Source organism: Mus caroli, unplaced genomic scaffold, assembly GCF_978045245.1.
Source record: "Mus caroli unplaced genomic scaffold, Mus_caroli_1 scaffold_5, whole genome shotgun sequence".
In the NCBI taxonomy this organism is placed as follows: Eukaryota; Metazoa; Chordata; class Mammalia; order Rodentia; family Muridae; genus Mus; species Mus caroli.
In genome coordinates this window covers 94,338,965-94,354,827 of record NW_028227260.1, presented here as the reverse complement: position 1 = coordinate 94,354,827, position 15,863 = coordinate 94,338,965, and the positions used below count along the sequence as shown (strand labels likewise).

General features: G+C 53.0%; 1 protein-coding gene across 2 annotated transcripts; it reads left to right on the top strand.

The window, feature by feature from the left end:
* Nucleotides 1-521: 521 nt before the first annotated feature.
* Plxna3 (plexin A3) lies at nucleotides 522-15,863 on the top strand. Of its 2 annotated transcripts, XM_085838141.1 has the most exons (34): nucleotides 522-555; nucleotides 2,311-2,934; nucleotides 3,314-3,853; nucleotides 4,314-4,496; nucleotides 4,893-5,021; nucleotides 5,092-5,192; nucleotides 5,572-5,695; nucleotides 5,776-5,932; nucleotides 6,017-6,116; nucleotides 6,392-6,506; nucleotides 6,647-6,847; nucleotides 7,111-7,207; nucleotides 7,342-7,532; nucleotides 7,618-7,763; nucleotides 7,833-7,953; nucleotides 8,060-8,196; nucleotides 8,309-8,479; nucleotides 8,743-8,836; nucleotides 8,918-9,157; nucleotides 9,248-9,391; nucleotides 9,471-9,705; nucleotides 9,796-9,938; nucleotides 10,027-10,283; nucleotides 10,407-10,473; nucleotides 10,579-10,725; nucleotides 10,806-10,965; nucleotides 11,115-11,218; nucleotides 11,405-11,501; nucleotides 11,779-11,969; nucleotides 12,207-12,376; nucleotides 12,900-13,112; nucleotides 13,285-13,435; nucleotides 14,823-14,929; nucleotides 15,360-15,863. In XM_085838141.1, the coding sequence occupies exons 2-33, from the start codon at nucleotides 2,338-2,340 to the stop codon at nucleotides 14,916-14,918; spliced, it is 5,619 nt and encodes a 1,872-aa protein (XP_085694267.1). In that variant the 5' UTR covers nucleotides 522-555; nucleotides 2,311-2,337; the 3' UTR covers nucleotides 14,919-14,929; nucleotides 15,360-15,863. The 2 variants fall into 2 exon arrangements, with proteins under 2 accessions (XP_085694267.1, XP_021008584.1); XM_021152925.3 differs by having other exon boundaries at nucleotides 14,823-15,863.

The window sequence follows — 15,863 nt, the reverse complement described above, 5'->3', positions numbered from 1 at the left end:
TCTTTGTTCGTGCGGTTTTGTTGGACCGGCCAAAGCAATATCTTGCAACAGTAGCAGGTGGCCCCGGGCTCCTGGAGGCGCGCACTCCAGGCCCAAGGGGGTGTGGCGCGGCGGCGCACAGATTCCAGGGTTGCTGAAGGCAGCAGGCGGGGAGCTAGGGGTGTGGAGAGGCCCGCGCCTAGGACTCAGCCATTGAGCAAAGGGGCTGTTCTCAGGAAGGGATCTCCAGAGACCCATGAGAGGCTTGCTCTGTGCACTAGAGTCCTGGGCCCCAGGGCCCAGCGGTCTCCCCTAACCGCCACGCGCTCTGCTTCTTAGGGCCCCGGCCCGCCCTCTCTGGGAGCCCCCTCCCGGTGTGGTGGTACGGTCCGGGTTTAAAAGGCCCAGGCGGCCGCAGGCCAGCCCAGTGTGTGGGCGGCGGCGGTTGCAGATTTTGCAGCGTGCGGGGCGAGGCTGCGGGGCCAAGCGAGGGGGGCGGCTGTTGGGCACGGGGGGGGGGGGCACGTCCACGTGGCCACGGGTGGCCACCCCGAGTCAGTCGCGGTGGAGGGACAGGTAGGTGGTCGCCATCCTTAAAGCCTGTGCGCCAATAGTCTGCTGGATGGCAGAGGTTTCAGACAGCCTGGGGGTCCAGATGGTTTCTGGGGTCAGGCCCTGTCCCTCCCTACCTTTCCAGACCAGGCTCGCCAAACACTCCGTACCCTGAGCGGGAAGAGACAGCCAACTCGATCATAGTCCTATTGGTTGATAGAACCCTTTTGTAGACGAGGAGCAGCATCTCTGAGCATTGCTGTAGCCTCTGTATTGACTAAGGTATCTGCGGGTCTGCTCAGGGTGCCCCCGTTGAGGGCAGGACTGGCTTGGTTCATAGCATAGAGGGGAGCATTGTGGAAGAGCAGGCTGTGGACTTGCATATTTATATGGAGCTTTCCTCATCATCGCGCTCTTTGCTGGCAGTACTGTAGCAGAGGGGCTGGGTGCGACTGTGATGCTTGAGGTTGCCACTTAGAGGTGGGGGCTGGGGTGGGGTCTTGGGCTGCCAATTACGACTTTCCAGGTCTCCTTTCCAACCTGTCCCGGCCAGTTCCTAAAATTTGGCTTTTCTGTAGAGTGTAGAAGAGGTGAAGGTAGGGTGCAGTCGCTTTTCTCTTTTGCTTTCCTTTCTTCTCTGGTTGTTGCATGAAGGGTCTGGGATGCAGACCCGACAAAAGAGCCCCAGAGCGCTGATCACTCTGAGCTGAAACTTGGCACTTTCAAGCTGGAATTGCTCCATGTTCTAGCAAATGCTGGCTTTTCTTTCTCTTTGCTGTGGCCCCCACCCCCCACCCCATTCTGAGTCCCTCCTGTGTCTCTTGGGAATTGGGCACTGAGAGGGTAGCACTGAGCTCTGCCCCATTAGTTGCAGAGACACTGATCTGCTGTCTTTGCAGCCTGGGGCTGGCTGGGTGTGGCCCGGGGGGGTGAATGCCAGCATTGGCCCTATTTGTTTAGGGGAAGGGGTAGTACTCCATAGCCTTAAGGCTTCAACTGTATTTGAGGATGCTGGTTTCTACATATAATACTTCTGGGACTCTCAAAAGTGGGTTATACCCTTCTGCCAATATCCCTCTCTGACTAACCTTTGGCTCTTCAGGGAGAGCCACACAGGCCTGGCAGAGCATTTGTCTGCCTGTGTCTGAGCAAAGCTTGACTGATGTCTGTCTCAGCGAGAGTCTTGGCTTTGTGTTGCAGTGGAAAGGCCAGACAGCAGACTCCTGGATAAGCAGCCAAGGCCCTCAAAGGGAGAAAGCACCTGAGGCCATGAGTTGGAGATGTAGTGGCATTGAAACCAGTCTCAGACCTTAATTCTCCAGAGCTTTGCTCTAGGACTCCTGCTAGCAGTGCCACTCACAGAGAAGCACCCCTGACCCCAACTTGTGATTGTTCTCTCCCTGCGTTTCCTAGTGTGTAATGTTAGGGTCCCAGTTCTGGGAGAACCTTCCATCCCATCTTTTCTAGCATCTGACTCTGATGCCCCCTTGGGTGTGGCCCAGTTGAGACAAGGCCTCTTGGCTTCTTTCCAGTACAGGAGTGGGGGATGATTGATGGCCTGCAAGCTTGCCTGTGCTTGTCACTCATTCATTTGCCCTATTAGAGGCCCCTCCCCTCTTTCAGCCTCAGTCACCATCTGGGGCTCTATCATGTTGGATGAGTTGCCCTGCCCCTCGATATCACTGAACCTGGCCTGCCAGGTTCACTGGGCCAGACAGGGCAGAAGGAGGGAGAGTAGCTTGGGCCTGGGGCTGATTTGCACTTGCTGTCTCTCCTCAGGCCTGTCCCTCGTTACAGCTGCTGGTCATGCCCACTGTCTGCCTTCTCCCATTGCTATTCTTCACCATAGGAGGGTGCCTGGGTAGCAGCAGGCCATTTCGTACCTTTGTGGTAACAGATACCACTCTGACTCACCTGGCTGTGCACCGAGTGACTGGGGAGGTGTTTGTAGGTGCCGTGAACCGAGTTTTCAAGCTGGCTCCAAACCTAACTGAGCTACGGGCCCATGTCACAGGGCCCATTGAGGACAATGCTCGCTGCTACCCACCTCCTAGCATGCGTGTGTGCTCCCACCGCCTGGTGCCTGTGGACAATGTGAACAAGCTGCTCCTCATAGACTATGCAGCCCGTCGTTTGGTAGCTTGTGGCAGCATCTGGCAGGGCATCTGCCAGTTCCTGCGTCTGGATGACCTCTTCAAGTTGGGTGAGCCCCACCATCGCAAGGAGCACTATCTGTCAGGGGCCCAGGAGCCTGATTCCATGGCTGGCGTCATTGTTGAACAGGGCCAGGGGCCTAGCAAGTTGTTTGTGGGCACCGCTGTTGATGGCAAGTCTGAGTACTTTCCCACCTTGAGTTCCCGTAAGCTCATCGACGATGAGGACAGTGGAGATATGTTCAGTCTGGTGGGTGAGCTTGTTGGTTTTGCCTTCTTTCCCCTGCTTCTTATGAGCCCAGGTCTTATTCACTCCTTTCTCTCAGTCCTGGCCCTGCTTCTTAGGAAAACTTTGGTTTGAGAGAGGAATTTATGACCCTTCACTGTCACATAGATGTAGACCAGCTGTTGAGGACAGGAAGATGGGCAGAGTTTACCTGTGGAAAGTCTGTCTATAGAGAGGCTAAGGTCACCTTGCACTCTGTGGCACTGAGAGGATTCCAGTAATTGTCCAGGCGGGGCAGATGGGAGATCACTGGGGAAGCCTTTAGAAAAGCACATTGTTGGAACAGGGTTGGGAAGTGAAGGTGGGCCTTCACCCTGCTCTCATACTTTGTTCTAATCTCCAGGTGTACCAGGATGAGTTTGTCTCTTCTCAGATCAAGATCCCTTCAGACACATTGTCCTTGTACCCTGCCTTTGACATCTACTACATATATGGCTTTGTCAGTGCCTCCTTCGTGTACTTCTTAACATTGCAGCTGGACACCCAGCAGACGCTGTTGGATACAGCAGGCGAGAAATTCTTCACGTCCAAGATCGTGCGCATGTGTGCAGGGGACTCAGAGTTCTACTCTTATGTAGAGTTCCCTATTGGCTGCTCCTGGCGTGGTGTGGAGTACCGCTTGGTGCAGAGTGCCCATCTGGCCAAGCCAGGCCTGCTATTGGCCCAGGCTCTGGGTGTGCCAGCCGATGAGGATGTCCTCTTCACCATCTTCTCTCAGGGCCAGAAGAACAGAGCCAACCCACCTCGGCAGACCATCCTTTGCCTTTTCACCCTCAGCAGCATTAATGCCCACATCCGGCGCCGAATCCAATCATGCTACCGTGGGGAGGGCACACTGGCCCTACCCTGGCTACTGAATAAGGAGCTGCCCTGCATCAACACCGTGAGCCCTTTGCTTGCTCTGCTGTCCCTGTGCCGGATATGACAGCTCTGTGGCTTTCTGCCTTTCTGCTGAGTGGCTGTCTGTCCAGTCCTAGGCTTGGCATGATCATGGGAGTGGCAGCTTAGTTTTGACACCCACACTACCTTTCTTGACAGCCTTACTCTCTTTTCTCTTCTTTTATCTTGGCCAGTGTCCTGTTTGTATACTGCCATTTTCCTTTTCTGCCTCTATATTCATTCCCACCTGTCTCCTTGCTCTATCTCAAGTCTAACAGGGTCAGGCTTCTCCTCCTTGCCCCTGCTTTCCATCCCCAGTCCCATTTTCCCATGGGGTCCTAGGGGAAAAAAACTGTCAAGCATGTCTGGAGGGCAGTGGCTGCAGGTTCTGCCCCTTTACAGAATGTGAAATCTGATAGCATCTGTTTAGCTTGAACTCTCACTCACCCCTCCTGTGTCACCAGCCTATGCAGATCAATGGAAACTTCTGTGGGTTAGTGTTGAATCAACCATTGGGTGGCCTACACGTGATTGAGGGGCTACCCTTGCTGGCTGACAGCACTGATGGCATGGCCAGTGTGGCTGCCTACACCTACCACCAGCATTCTGTGGTTTTCATCGGTACACGCAGCGGTAATTTGAAGAAGGTTGGTCCTAGAACCCTTGTCTTATATGATTGGGGATGTTTTTCACACTATGGGAAGAAGGGCTGAGGGACAGAATGTGAACATGAGCCTGGATAACCCTGAATAGGGTGTAATAGCTTCCCAGGTTAGGTTCCAAGAACTGAATCCTGTTCCTTTGGTGGCTCCTCTGCCGTCTACCTTCACCAGCATTGTTCGAAGGTAGCATTTGTCTTAGTCTAAGGCTATGGCTGTTGGAACTATAAGCCTTCAAACTGAATACAGACTCAAGGAGGCCATATCTGACCAGCTCAACTGTAATCTAGAAAGTCCCTGGCTGAAGAGCGTGCTCTGGGTGTAGGGAGCTATGGTAGCATGAAGCTGGCTTGTCATTTTCTCTGTCCTGGTCTTGTGGCTCAGGTGCGGGTCGATGGCTCTCAGGATGCCCAGCTATATGAAACGGTCTCTGTGGTGCAGGGCAGCCCCATACTTCGAGACCTGCTCTTCAGCCCTGACCACCGACACATCTACCTCCTGAGTGAGAAGCAGGTGGGCCCGTGGTGGGTGGTGGTGGGTGGTGGGGCAAGGGTGGCCTGTGTGCTGATGTGGCTGTCCCCAGGTGAGCCAACTCCCGGTGGAGACCTGTGAGCAGTATCTGAGCTGTGCTGCATGCCTGGGCTCAGGGGACCCACACTGTGGTTGGTGTGTGCTACAGCACAGGTGAGGGAAGAGGGTGTGGGATGTGGGGCAGCAGTGGGCTCCCTGGGGCCATTATCTTGGGAGACAGAGAACTTAAGAGGACTTGCCAGCTGGACAGGAGCCAGCCACACTTGCTATACTTTCCTTCACCCACCTGCCCAGTTTTCCCCAGCCTTGAGCCTTCCCCTCCCTCCCTTCTCCTCCACTTTCTCCAGCTAATGAGCGGAACTTCTACCCTGAGTGACGTCCCTTGGATCTCAGGGGATGAGGCCAAGGTACACTGTTGCCTGGCAGTATGAGCTGGGTATGCTGTCTTCTGTCCCACCTCAGCCTCTTACTGCACCCCCATCTGGGCCCTCCTGGGACAGTGCTCGGACTGCTCTGGCCTGTCCCCATGCAGGTGCTGCCGTGAAGGGGCCTGTCCAGGTGCCTCTGCCCCACATGGCTTTGCAGAAGAGCTGAGCAAATGTATACAGGTGCGGGTCCGTCCCAATAATGTGTCAGTGACATCCTCTGGGGTGCAGGTAAGTGACATAGATACTTGGCCCTGTATATGCTTCATGAGGGAGGGTGCACCCTGCTCTGAACCCTCTGCCTTCCCCAGCTGACCGTAGCCATGCGCAACGTGCCAGACCTCAGTGTGGGTGTGAGCTGTTCCTTTGAGGAGGTGACTGAAAGTGAGGCTATTCTGCTGCCCTCTGGAGAGTTACGATGTCCTTCACCATCCCTTCAGGAGCTCCAGACACTTACCAGAGGGCATGGTCAGTGGGATGGGGCAATCTGGGGGGTTGTGGGGCAGGGCAGAATTCCAGACTAGTTGGCGATAGCCATCTGGCTTGCTGCAGGGGCCACTCATACTGTGCGGCTTCAGCTGCTCTCCATGGAGACTGGCGTGAGGTTTGCTGGGGTTGACTTTGTCTTCTACAACTGCAGTGCCCTCCAGTCGTGAGTACCTGGTCCAGAATCTGTCCCTAGCCCTGGGGATAGTAGATAAGTGTTCTGAAATATATAAAATTTGCACTGTAACTTTCTCTAGGGAGGGCTTCAGGGGTGAGTTGTTGGGACTTCATGCTGTCACCACTTCTGTCTAATCCTGATGTGCATTATGTGGCTTGGGCAGGTTCTGCCTACCCTATTCATTTGTTCCCCAGTGTGTCTTGTGGGTGGGTGATACAGGTCGATATGATCTCTGTTATTTCTAAAGCTACTCCCCCCTCCAGGTGTATGTCCTGTGTTGGCAGCCCTTACCCCTGCCACTGGTGTAAGTACCGTCATGTGTGTACCAGCCACCCACACGAGTGCTCTTTCCAGGAGGGCAGGGTCCACAGCCCTGAGGTGAGGTGGTGCAGTGCACCGTGCAAGAGGCTGGACTCCTTGGGGGCTGGCCTCTCACATTTTTTGTTTGATCTCCCATTTCCATGGGCCTGGAGAAGGTGGGTAGACCAGTATGCCTCTAACAGGTGTTCTCCTCCCAGGGCTGCCCTGAGATCCTGCCTCAAGGGGACCTCTTGATTCCTGTGGGTGTCATGCAGCCTCTAACTCTGCGGGCTAAGAACTTGCCACAGCCTCAGTCAGGACAGAAGAATTATGAATGCGTGGTCCGTGTACAGGGACGGCAACATCGGGTACCTGCAGTGCGCTTTAACAGCAGCAGTGTGCAGTGCCAGAATGCCTCGGTAAGACCCAGAGTGCAGGGTGGGCCAGCCAGGAATAATTTGTTTTGTTTGGTTGGTTGTTTTGTTTTATTTTTGTGTTTTGTGGTGTGTATGTGTGTGTAATATTTTACTGTATTTTGTATTTGGTTGGTTTTGGTCTATACCTAGCTTACTTATCTGGAAGCCTTTTTTTTTCTTTTTTTTTTTTTTTTTACAAGGGATTCCTAAAGTGGGCAAGGATTTTGCTCATCTTATTTGTGCTCATGTGGTTCCATTTTTCTTAGTACTTCTATGAAGGTGATGAGTTTGGTGACACCGAACTGGACTTCTCTGTGGTTTGGGATGGAGATTTCCCCATTGATAAGCCTCCTAGCTTCCGAGGTGAGGGGTGACATGGGGCCAAGGAGCATGGCTCCTGGGGCAGGATTGGCACTGCTGGGGGCAAGTCTGTAGGTCCTAGAGCCCCCTGCTTTTCTGCCATTGCCTGCTCCATCAGTAGTCTCCTGTGCCTGCAGCCCTTCTTTACAAGTGCTGGGCTCAACGGCCTAGCTGTGGCCTCTGCCTCAAGGCTGATCCCCGATTCAACTGTGGCTGGTGCATCTCAGAGCACAGGTGCCAGCTGAGGGCTCACTGCCCAGCTCCCAAAAGTAACTGGATGCACCCAAGCCAGAAGGGTGCCCGATGCAGCCATCCCCGAATCACCCAGGTTAGCTTCACCTACAAATCCTACCTTGCTTGTTAGACATGTGTGAGTCTGGCCTGATCTTCTTGCTTCTTCTCCTGCTCTGCAGATTCATCCACTTACAGGACCCAAGGAGGGTGGCACCCGGGTCACCATTGTGGGTGAGAACCTGGGCCTCACTTCCCGTGAGGTTGGCCTTCGAGTAGCTGGTGTACGTTGCAACTCCATTCCCACTGAATATGTCAGTGCTGAAAGGTGAGTGTGGCTATGTGAGCACCCTGTCCTTGTTTACCACAGCTGGTCCTGACCTTCTGTGACTCTTAGGATTGTATGTGAGATGGAGGAATCGCTGGTGCCCAGCCCACCACCTGGGCCTGCTGAACTCTGTGTAGGGGATTGTTCTGCTGACTTCCGCACACAGTCCCAGCAACTCTACAGCTTTGTGGTGCGTGGTCTAACTAGCCCCTTCCCCTTCCCTATCTGGGAAAATGTGGAGTGTCCCTTGGATCAGGCTGGCTTCTACCTCCTCTCAAGGGCTGCTTCTTCCCCAGACCCCTACATTTGACCGTGTGAGTCCCTCTCGGGGCCCAGCTTCTGGAGGCACTCGGCTTACCATCTCTGGAATTTCTCTGGATGCCGGCAGCAGGGTCACAGTGATTATAAGAGATGGCGAGTGCCAGTTTGTGAGGTGGGCCTGAGCACAAGCCATCTGGAGTTGAGCATTGTGTGAAGGGCTATGGGGGCAGGGTAGGTGAAGGTGCCAGGCCATCTGCTTCATGCCTACCTGCTTACCTGTGTAGGAGAGATGCCGAGGCAATCGTGTGTATCTCACCTGTCTCCACCCTGGGCCCCAGTCAGACCCCTATCACCCTTGCCATCGATCATGCCAACATCTCCAACCCTGGAGTCATCTATACCTACACCCAGGACCCTACTGTCACACACCTTGAGCCCACCTGGAGCATCATCAAGTGAGACCCTGAGGAGAATGGGGTTGAGTACTGAGTTGGGGCTCTGAGAGTCTTGGGGCCTTACCTATTACTGGGGCCTTGGGTCATCAAGTGATTCCTCGTTCCTGAGCCCTCATCAGTAGGGGCCACAGAGTTGTCCTGCCCATATAGAGCCTGGAACCTACTGAATGAACCAAGGTCAGAGGCTCTGAGCTCTCAGAAAATCCTTGGTAACTTTGGACAGGGTGGGGAAGGGAGCCTGAGATCTTTACCCATCTCTGCAGTGGAAGCACCTCCATCACTGTGAGTGGAACCCATCTGCTGACAGTTCAAGAACCCCGCGTACGAGCCAAGTACCGTGGTATTGAGACCACTAATGTGAGTAGTGGGTTTCTACCCCTGTTCTACCATTGCTACTCATGGCTTCATGCACTGAGGTGATTGCTGTTGTCTTCACAGACATGCCAGGTGATCAACGACACTGCAATGCTATGTAAGGCCCCTGGCATCTTCCTTGGGCATCCTCAGCCTCGGGCCCAAGGCGAGCACCCTGACGAGTTTGGCTTCTTGCTGGACCACGTGCAGGCAGCCCGCTCCCTCAACCGTTCTTCCTTCACCTACTACCCTGATCCCAGCTTTGAACCACTTGGGCCCTCTGGTGTGCTAGATGTCAAACCTGGTTCGCATGTTGTATTGAAGGTGCTGGGGATAAGGATAGGGAGTAGAAAGGAGGGGAAGAACCGAGAGCTGGAGTGCTTGACTGTTTATGTGTGGGTTATCCACTACTAGGGCAAGAACCTGATCCCTGCTGCAGCTGGCAGCTCCCGCCTCAACTATACAGTGTTGATTGGAGGACAGCCATGTGCACTAACTGTCTCAGATACTCAACTTCTGTGTGATTCCCCAAGCCAGACAGGCCGGCAGCCTGTTATGGTGGGTATGGGCTCAAGAGGCCACCAGGGCAGCCCTGGCTGTGCATGGCAGTTGGTTCACCTCAAGCTTGCCCTTACAGGTGCTGGTGGGTGGCCTGGAGTTCTGGTTGGGCACGCTGCACATCACTGCTGATCGGGCACTGACCTTACCAGCTATGGTGGGGCTAGCAGCAGGGGGTGGGCTCTTGCTGCTGGCCATCACTGTTGTGCTGGTCGCCTACAAGCGTAAGACTCAGGATGCAGACCGCACACTTAAGCGGCTTCAGCTACAAATGGACAACCTGGAGTCTCGTGTGGCCTTGGAGTGCAAGGAAGGTGCTTAAAGCAGGGGGTGTACCACACTGTGTGAGAGCTGAAGGACTTTTCTGCCTCTTGCTCAACTCACTCTACCGTATTCTTTCCCAGCTTTTGCTGAGCTGCAGACCGATATCAATGAACTGACAAACCACATGGACGGTGTGCAGATCCCCTTCTTGGACTACCGGACCTATGCTGTGCGCGTGCTTTTCCCTGGCATCGAGGCTCACCCAGTGCTCAAGGAGCTGGATGTGAGCCTCCTACCCCCAAAGCCTGTCCATGTTTTGTTTTCCCCAGAGCCACCACTACCTACTCTCTGAGACTCCCTGGTCCCCACAGACTCCCCCCAATGTGGAGAAGGCCCTGCGTCTGTTTGGCCAGTTGCTGCACAGCCGTGCCTTCCTGCTCACCTTTATCCACACTTTGGAGGCCCAGAGTAGTTTCTCCATGCGTGACCGTGGTACTGTGGCCTCACTCACCATGGTGGCCCTGCAGAGCCGGCTTGACTATGCCACTGGGCTGCTCAAGCAACTGCTGGCTGACCTCATAGAGAAAAACCTTGAGAGCAAGAACCACCCAAAGCTGCTATTGCGCAGGTATGTACCTGTCTTGCTTGGCCTCTTCTCCAGTCCTGTCTTCCATTTCCTGCTTGGGCCCCTACCTCTGTTCAGGTCTCACCCTTGTTAGGCCAGGGCCTTAGGACCTATCTCTTACCATAGGACAGAGTCGGTCGCTGAGAAGATGCTCACCAACTGGTTCACATTCCTGCTGCATAAGTTCCTGAAGGTGTGCTTGGGTGGGCTGGGATGCAGGAGAGGAATGTCCGGGGGTGGGAGCAATTGATTGATAAGCCAGACAGGCAGCCAGCTATGCCCCTAACCCTGGGTGTAGGAGTGCGCCGGGGAGCCACTCTTCCTGCTGTACTGCGCCATCAAGCAGCAGATGGAGAAAGGTCCCATTGATGCCATAACAGGCGAGGCCCGCTACTCCTTAAGTGAAGACAAGCTCATCCGGCAGCAGATCGACTATAAGACCCTGGTGAGCATGGGACTATGTGAGCAGGAAATAAGGTGGAGGAGCCTTGCTTAGGAATCATGCTAAGGTTCCTTCACTCTTAGACTCTGCATTGTGTGTGCCCGGAGAGCGAGGGCAGTGCCCAGGTCCCTGTGAAGGTTCTTAACTGTGATAGCATCACCCAGGCCAAAGACAAGCTGTTGGATACTGTGTACAAGGGTATTCCATACTCTCAGCGCCCCAAAGCTGAGGACATGGATTTGGGTAAGGTCCCTCCCTTTTCTCCTAGCTCCCACCTATCCAGTCCCTCCCAGGGAGCTCTCATATTCTGTATCTGAGCTCTGTTCCTTAAAAGGAATGTGTCTAAGTCCTTGTGGGGGTGAATTTCCCTAAGAGCTGACTATGGCCTGCAGAATGGCGCCAGGGCCGCATGGCCCGAATCATCCTCCAAGATGAGGACATCACTACAAAGATTGAGTGTGACTGGAAGAGGGTCAACTCATTGGCCCACTACCAGGTGAGGAACTTTGAACCTATTCAGCCCCAGGGACATCTAGGAGTTGTGGCCAGGTCTCCTCCCGTTCCTTATCCCTATACTCATGAGGGCTTCTCATAGGGCCTTGGTTGCCACTGTACATGTATATACTGAAGAGTATGAATGAATGGTGGTCCCCTGGCTCCTTCTGTTTCTTTGGACCTCCAGGTGACTGATGGTTCCTTAGTAGCACTTGTGCCCAAACAAGTGTCTGCCTATAACATGGCCAACTCGTTCACCTTCACCCGGTCACTTAGTCGCTACGGTAGGTATCCACATTGTGGTGGCCTTCCTGGTCCCGTGCCCTTTAATTAAGGCTGTATCTTAGGAATCCCCAAGTAGCTGTCTTGATCCATTTGGAAAGACTTTCATCATTTTGGGCCCCTGGGTGGTCTTCAGTTGTGTAGAGCCTAATAGGGAGGGGTGGCAAGGATAGGTGGGTCCCACAAAGACTTCTGGGCTTCTGGAAGATAATGGAGCAAGAGGGTGGGTAATGGCCAGAGGCTGTAGGGCTTAAGAGTCACATCTATCCTCTGCCCTAGAGAGCTTGCTCCGTGCTGCCAGCAGCCCGGATAGCCTCCGTTCCCGAGCACCTATGCTCACACCTGACCAGGAGGCAGGCACCAAGCTGTGGCATCTGGTGAAGAACCACGACCATACTGATCACCGAGAAGGAGACCGTGGCAGCAAGATGGTCTCAGAAATATATCTGACAAGGCTGCTGGCCACCAAGGTGTGGGCCTGCCCCAGGCTCCCTTGGTATCTGCATAGACACCTTCTAGCCCAGTCTTAACCATGAGATGAGCTGCTTTCTTAGGGCCTTTCACTAGGACCTCTACGCCTGAGGTCAAGCAAAGGTCCATTTTAGGAATGTTGGCCCTTCAGAGAAGTTTTTTTACTGAGCTATTCTGCCCCCTGTCTGTCAGATTTTGGGAACTTCCTGACATGGTTCCTTTACCATCACTCATAGGGAACGTTGCAGAAGTTTGTAGATGACTTGTTTGAAACTGTGTTCAGTACAGCCCACCGGGGCTCAGCCTTACCCTTGGCCATCAAGTACATGTTTGACTTCCTGGATGAACAGGCTGACCAGCGCCAGATCAGTGACCCTGATGTGCGTCACACATGGAAGAGCAACTGGTACTTATTGGTTCTTGACTGCTGCTGGCTCTTCTGAGGGTGGGTGGGAGGAAGAGGCTAGTTACTTAGCCAAGCCTCCAAGCCAATGGAGATAGGTTGGCTGGCAACTGAATAGCCTTCCATGCAAGAGGGATGGACCAGTGGTATGGCCTGGAACTGAATATGAGTATATAGAAGGTGGGTGCTGCTGGGTTGTGCAGATGGGAAGTGCTAGTCTAGCACTGGGATTGACCATTTTTCTCTAGGTTCCTGTGCAGGGTAGAGACACTGATGGCTTGGCACAGGTGGAGAAAGTGGAAGTTTCAGGGGTGGAGGTTGAGGACAGAAAGCCATCTATTCTTATTTCTCATTGCCTGAGTGCAGCAGAAGGTTAAAGAGAAACCCATTTATCCAAAATAGTCTCTCCTGTTACTTCAGGACAAGAGATGAGCTGGCCAAACAGGACAAGGTGTGAAGGAAGGCAGTGGGGGAAGGGGGCACATAGGGCCATTAGGGAGTCTCAAGTGTATGTCCCTCTGTTCAGCTTACCTCTGCGTTTCTGGGTGAATGTGATCAAGAATCCGCAATTTGTGTTTGACATCCACAAGAATAGCATCACAGATGCCTGTTTGTCAGTGGTGGCCCAGACCTTCATGGACTCCTGTTCTACATCAGAGCACCGCCTGGGCAAGGACTCACCTTCCAACAAGCTCCTCTATGCCAAGGATATTCCCAATTACAAGAGCTGGGTGGAGAGGTGGGCCCTGGGATACTGCTGTGTGTGCCTGGTGGCAGGCAGGAACTGCCTAAACAGCTTGTCTGAGGCTGGCCAGATACAAGAAAAAGCCTCAGAGGCTGGCCAAACACTGATGGCATGAGTTTTGGCTTTTGTGACATGTGCATGATTCACTCATCCAAGGTCTCTATAGGTACTATCGAGATATCGCAAAGATGGCATCCATCAGTGACCAGGACATGGACGCCTACTTAGTGGAGCAGTCCCGCCTCCATGCTAATGACTTCAATGTCCTAAGTGCACTCAGCGAGCTCTACTTCTATGTCACCAAGTACCGTCAGGAGGTACGTTGATGTACCTCATGGACCCCCAGTTGCATGGCTCTGATGATGATGCAGTTAGGGGCAAAGGCAGGGCGATAGATAGATGTGTTGAGAAGCATGCAAGCATGTAAGCAAGATGGGACAGAGAGTCCATCTTATCTTGTTTACAGTCCATCCCTTGCCTAGGGCCAGCATGGGCAATAATTTCTTTAGATGCTAGGATTTAAGGAATACAGGAGACAACCCACTAGCTGGAATATAGAGGTCCCACTGGATAAAAGTTACAAGACTAGAAGGTGAGAACAAATGTATTCTAAGCACTCATGTTAAAATATTGGATGTGGTGGCATGTGTGGGTATGGGTGCTGGTGAGTGGTTTAGATAGGCAGATTCCCATAGCTCACTAGCCAATCACTGAGTTCGATGTTCAATGAGAGATATCAAATAATAAGGTGGAGGGGCTGGAGAGATGATTCAGAAGTTAAGAGCACTTGCTGTTCTTCCAGAAGACCTGAGCTTGATTCCCAGCACCCACAAGGCAGCACATATCCCTCTGGCTCCAGTTCCAGGGAATCTGGTCTCCTTCTGTGGCTTCTGAAGACACTAGACACACATGATATTACATACATACATGCAGGCAGAACACCTATACACATTTTTAAAAGGTGGGGAATGATAAAGACACCAGGTATTGAACCTCTGGCCTCCACACACATGCATATGTATCCATATGTACAGCTGTACAGACAAATACAAATGTGCATGAGAGATCAGGTACACTAAAGATAAAGCCCTAGATAGGCATGGTGGTACACACTTTTAGTCCCAGCACTCAGGAAGCAAAGACAGGCATATCTCTGTGATTCAAGGCTAGCTTGGTCTACAAAGCAAGTTCTAGGACAATTAGAGATACATAGTGAGATACTATATATAAAAAGGAGCTCACCAAGGGAGGTCAAGGGGCTATAGAGGAGATCTGGCCAAGCACAGCATTCTGGGCGACTCACAGGTCAAAGAGGAAAGAGAGAACTGGTCGGGAATGGGGAGGGGACCCAGAAGTACCTGGTAGAGTCAGCCTCATATCCTGATCCAGGATCAAGAAGGATGTCATGGCCAAAGTTGCCAAAGAGATGTTGGAGTTTGGGTTAGGAGGGAACAGGAATTGAAAACAGCAAGTATTGCCCACTCTCCAAAGAGGCTACAAATGAGCCATGGTAGAAGAGTTGGTGATGGTATTTGCAGACAAGGGGAAGTGGGTAGTTTTGGTGAGAGGTTAGAGGTTTGGAGCATGAGGCTAGTACAGGGACTGAAGCCAGTGAGAGGGAAGAGCACTTCTGGGAAGCAGGGGCTTTATGCAGAAGTAGGGCCCTGCTTTGGAGTCTTGCTCCAATGGATCATCATCCTCTAGATCCTCACCTCGCTGGACCGAGATGCCTCTTGTCGGAAGCACAAGCTTCGACAGAAGCTGGAGCAGATCATCACCCTGGTGTCCAGCAGCAGCTGAGTGGGGAGATGGTGAGGAGGGGGCTTCTTGCTTCTGAGCCATCCTCCCAGTCAGGGGAGTGTCTGGCTCTAGCCTGGGTCTCCAGGGCTGAGATCCAGATCTGGCGTTGTTGGGGAGGTTATCAAGCCAAGATGCCCCATCACACCTGGGCCCCCTTCATTAGTGCCTTGCTTTGGGCCCTGCAGGGGGAGGGGATGACAGGACCAAGCTTCCCCCATTAGCAGCAGCAATATCCCCACCCTCTTGCCCTGGTGTTCCCATGTCAGAAGAGCCCTTGCCCTCCTTGCTCTGACATCCTACCCACCTATTTATTAATGTAATTCCACTTTAATTTCCATATGTAAATATATATGCCCCATGGGATGTTACTAGCCTCACAGACCTCTTCTTTGGTTGATCTGGGTCCTGTTTCCTGTTCTGGTTCCTTTGTGACGCTGCAAGCCTTGGCTCAGCCTCTGGCGTCTCACATTTGCTGTGTCAGGCCCCACTTGTCCTAAGAAGAGATCCTCAGTACCAGCAGCATTTGGGGTTGGATGATGCATCTGAAGCTGCCCTCAGATTGGCCAGGCCAGGGCCATGTCCCTCTTCAGATATCTCAGGAGTCAGACCACATTTTCATGGGGCCTGTTGTCTCTGAGAGAACTATGACCAGGCTGTGATTGGGCCTGATGTGGGCCTGGGCCTCTGGGACATTCCTTATGTCCCTACTGCCAAATTTCCTCAGTGTTGTAGGCACTTGCCCTGAACTCTCTCAGCCTCAGCTGCCCTATCACATGCCCATCCTTAAGGGCCAAGGTGGCAGTGCCTTACTGTTTTGTGTTTCCTGCTTCCTCTGAGGAATCTGGCCCTGTCTAATGGTCCCAGACCCCCAGTCCACTCTCCTTTTGTTGCATGAGTTTTTCTTCGTTGTTGTAATTTTTTCCTAATTAAATGTTGGGAAATGGG

Bases quoted from the DNA above. Each gene is read 5' to 3' on its own strand.
- Plxna3 (XM_085838141.1), top strand. From the start codon at position 2,338: ATGCCCACTGTCTGCCTTCTCCCATTGCTATTCTTCACCATAGGAGGG. The intron at 5,933-6,016 runs GTCAGTGGGATG...GGCTTGCTGCAG, and splicing joins GACACTTACCAGAGGGCATG to GGGCCACTCATACTGTGCGG. The intron at 10,474-10,578 runs GTGTGCTTGGGT...CCCTGGGTGTAG, and splicing joins TGCTGCATAAGTTCCTGAAG to GAGTGCGCCGGGGAGCCACT.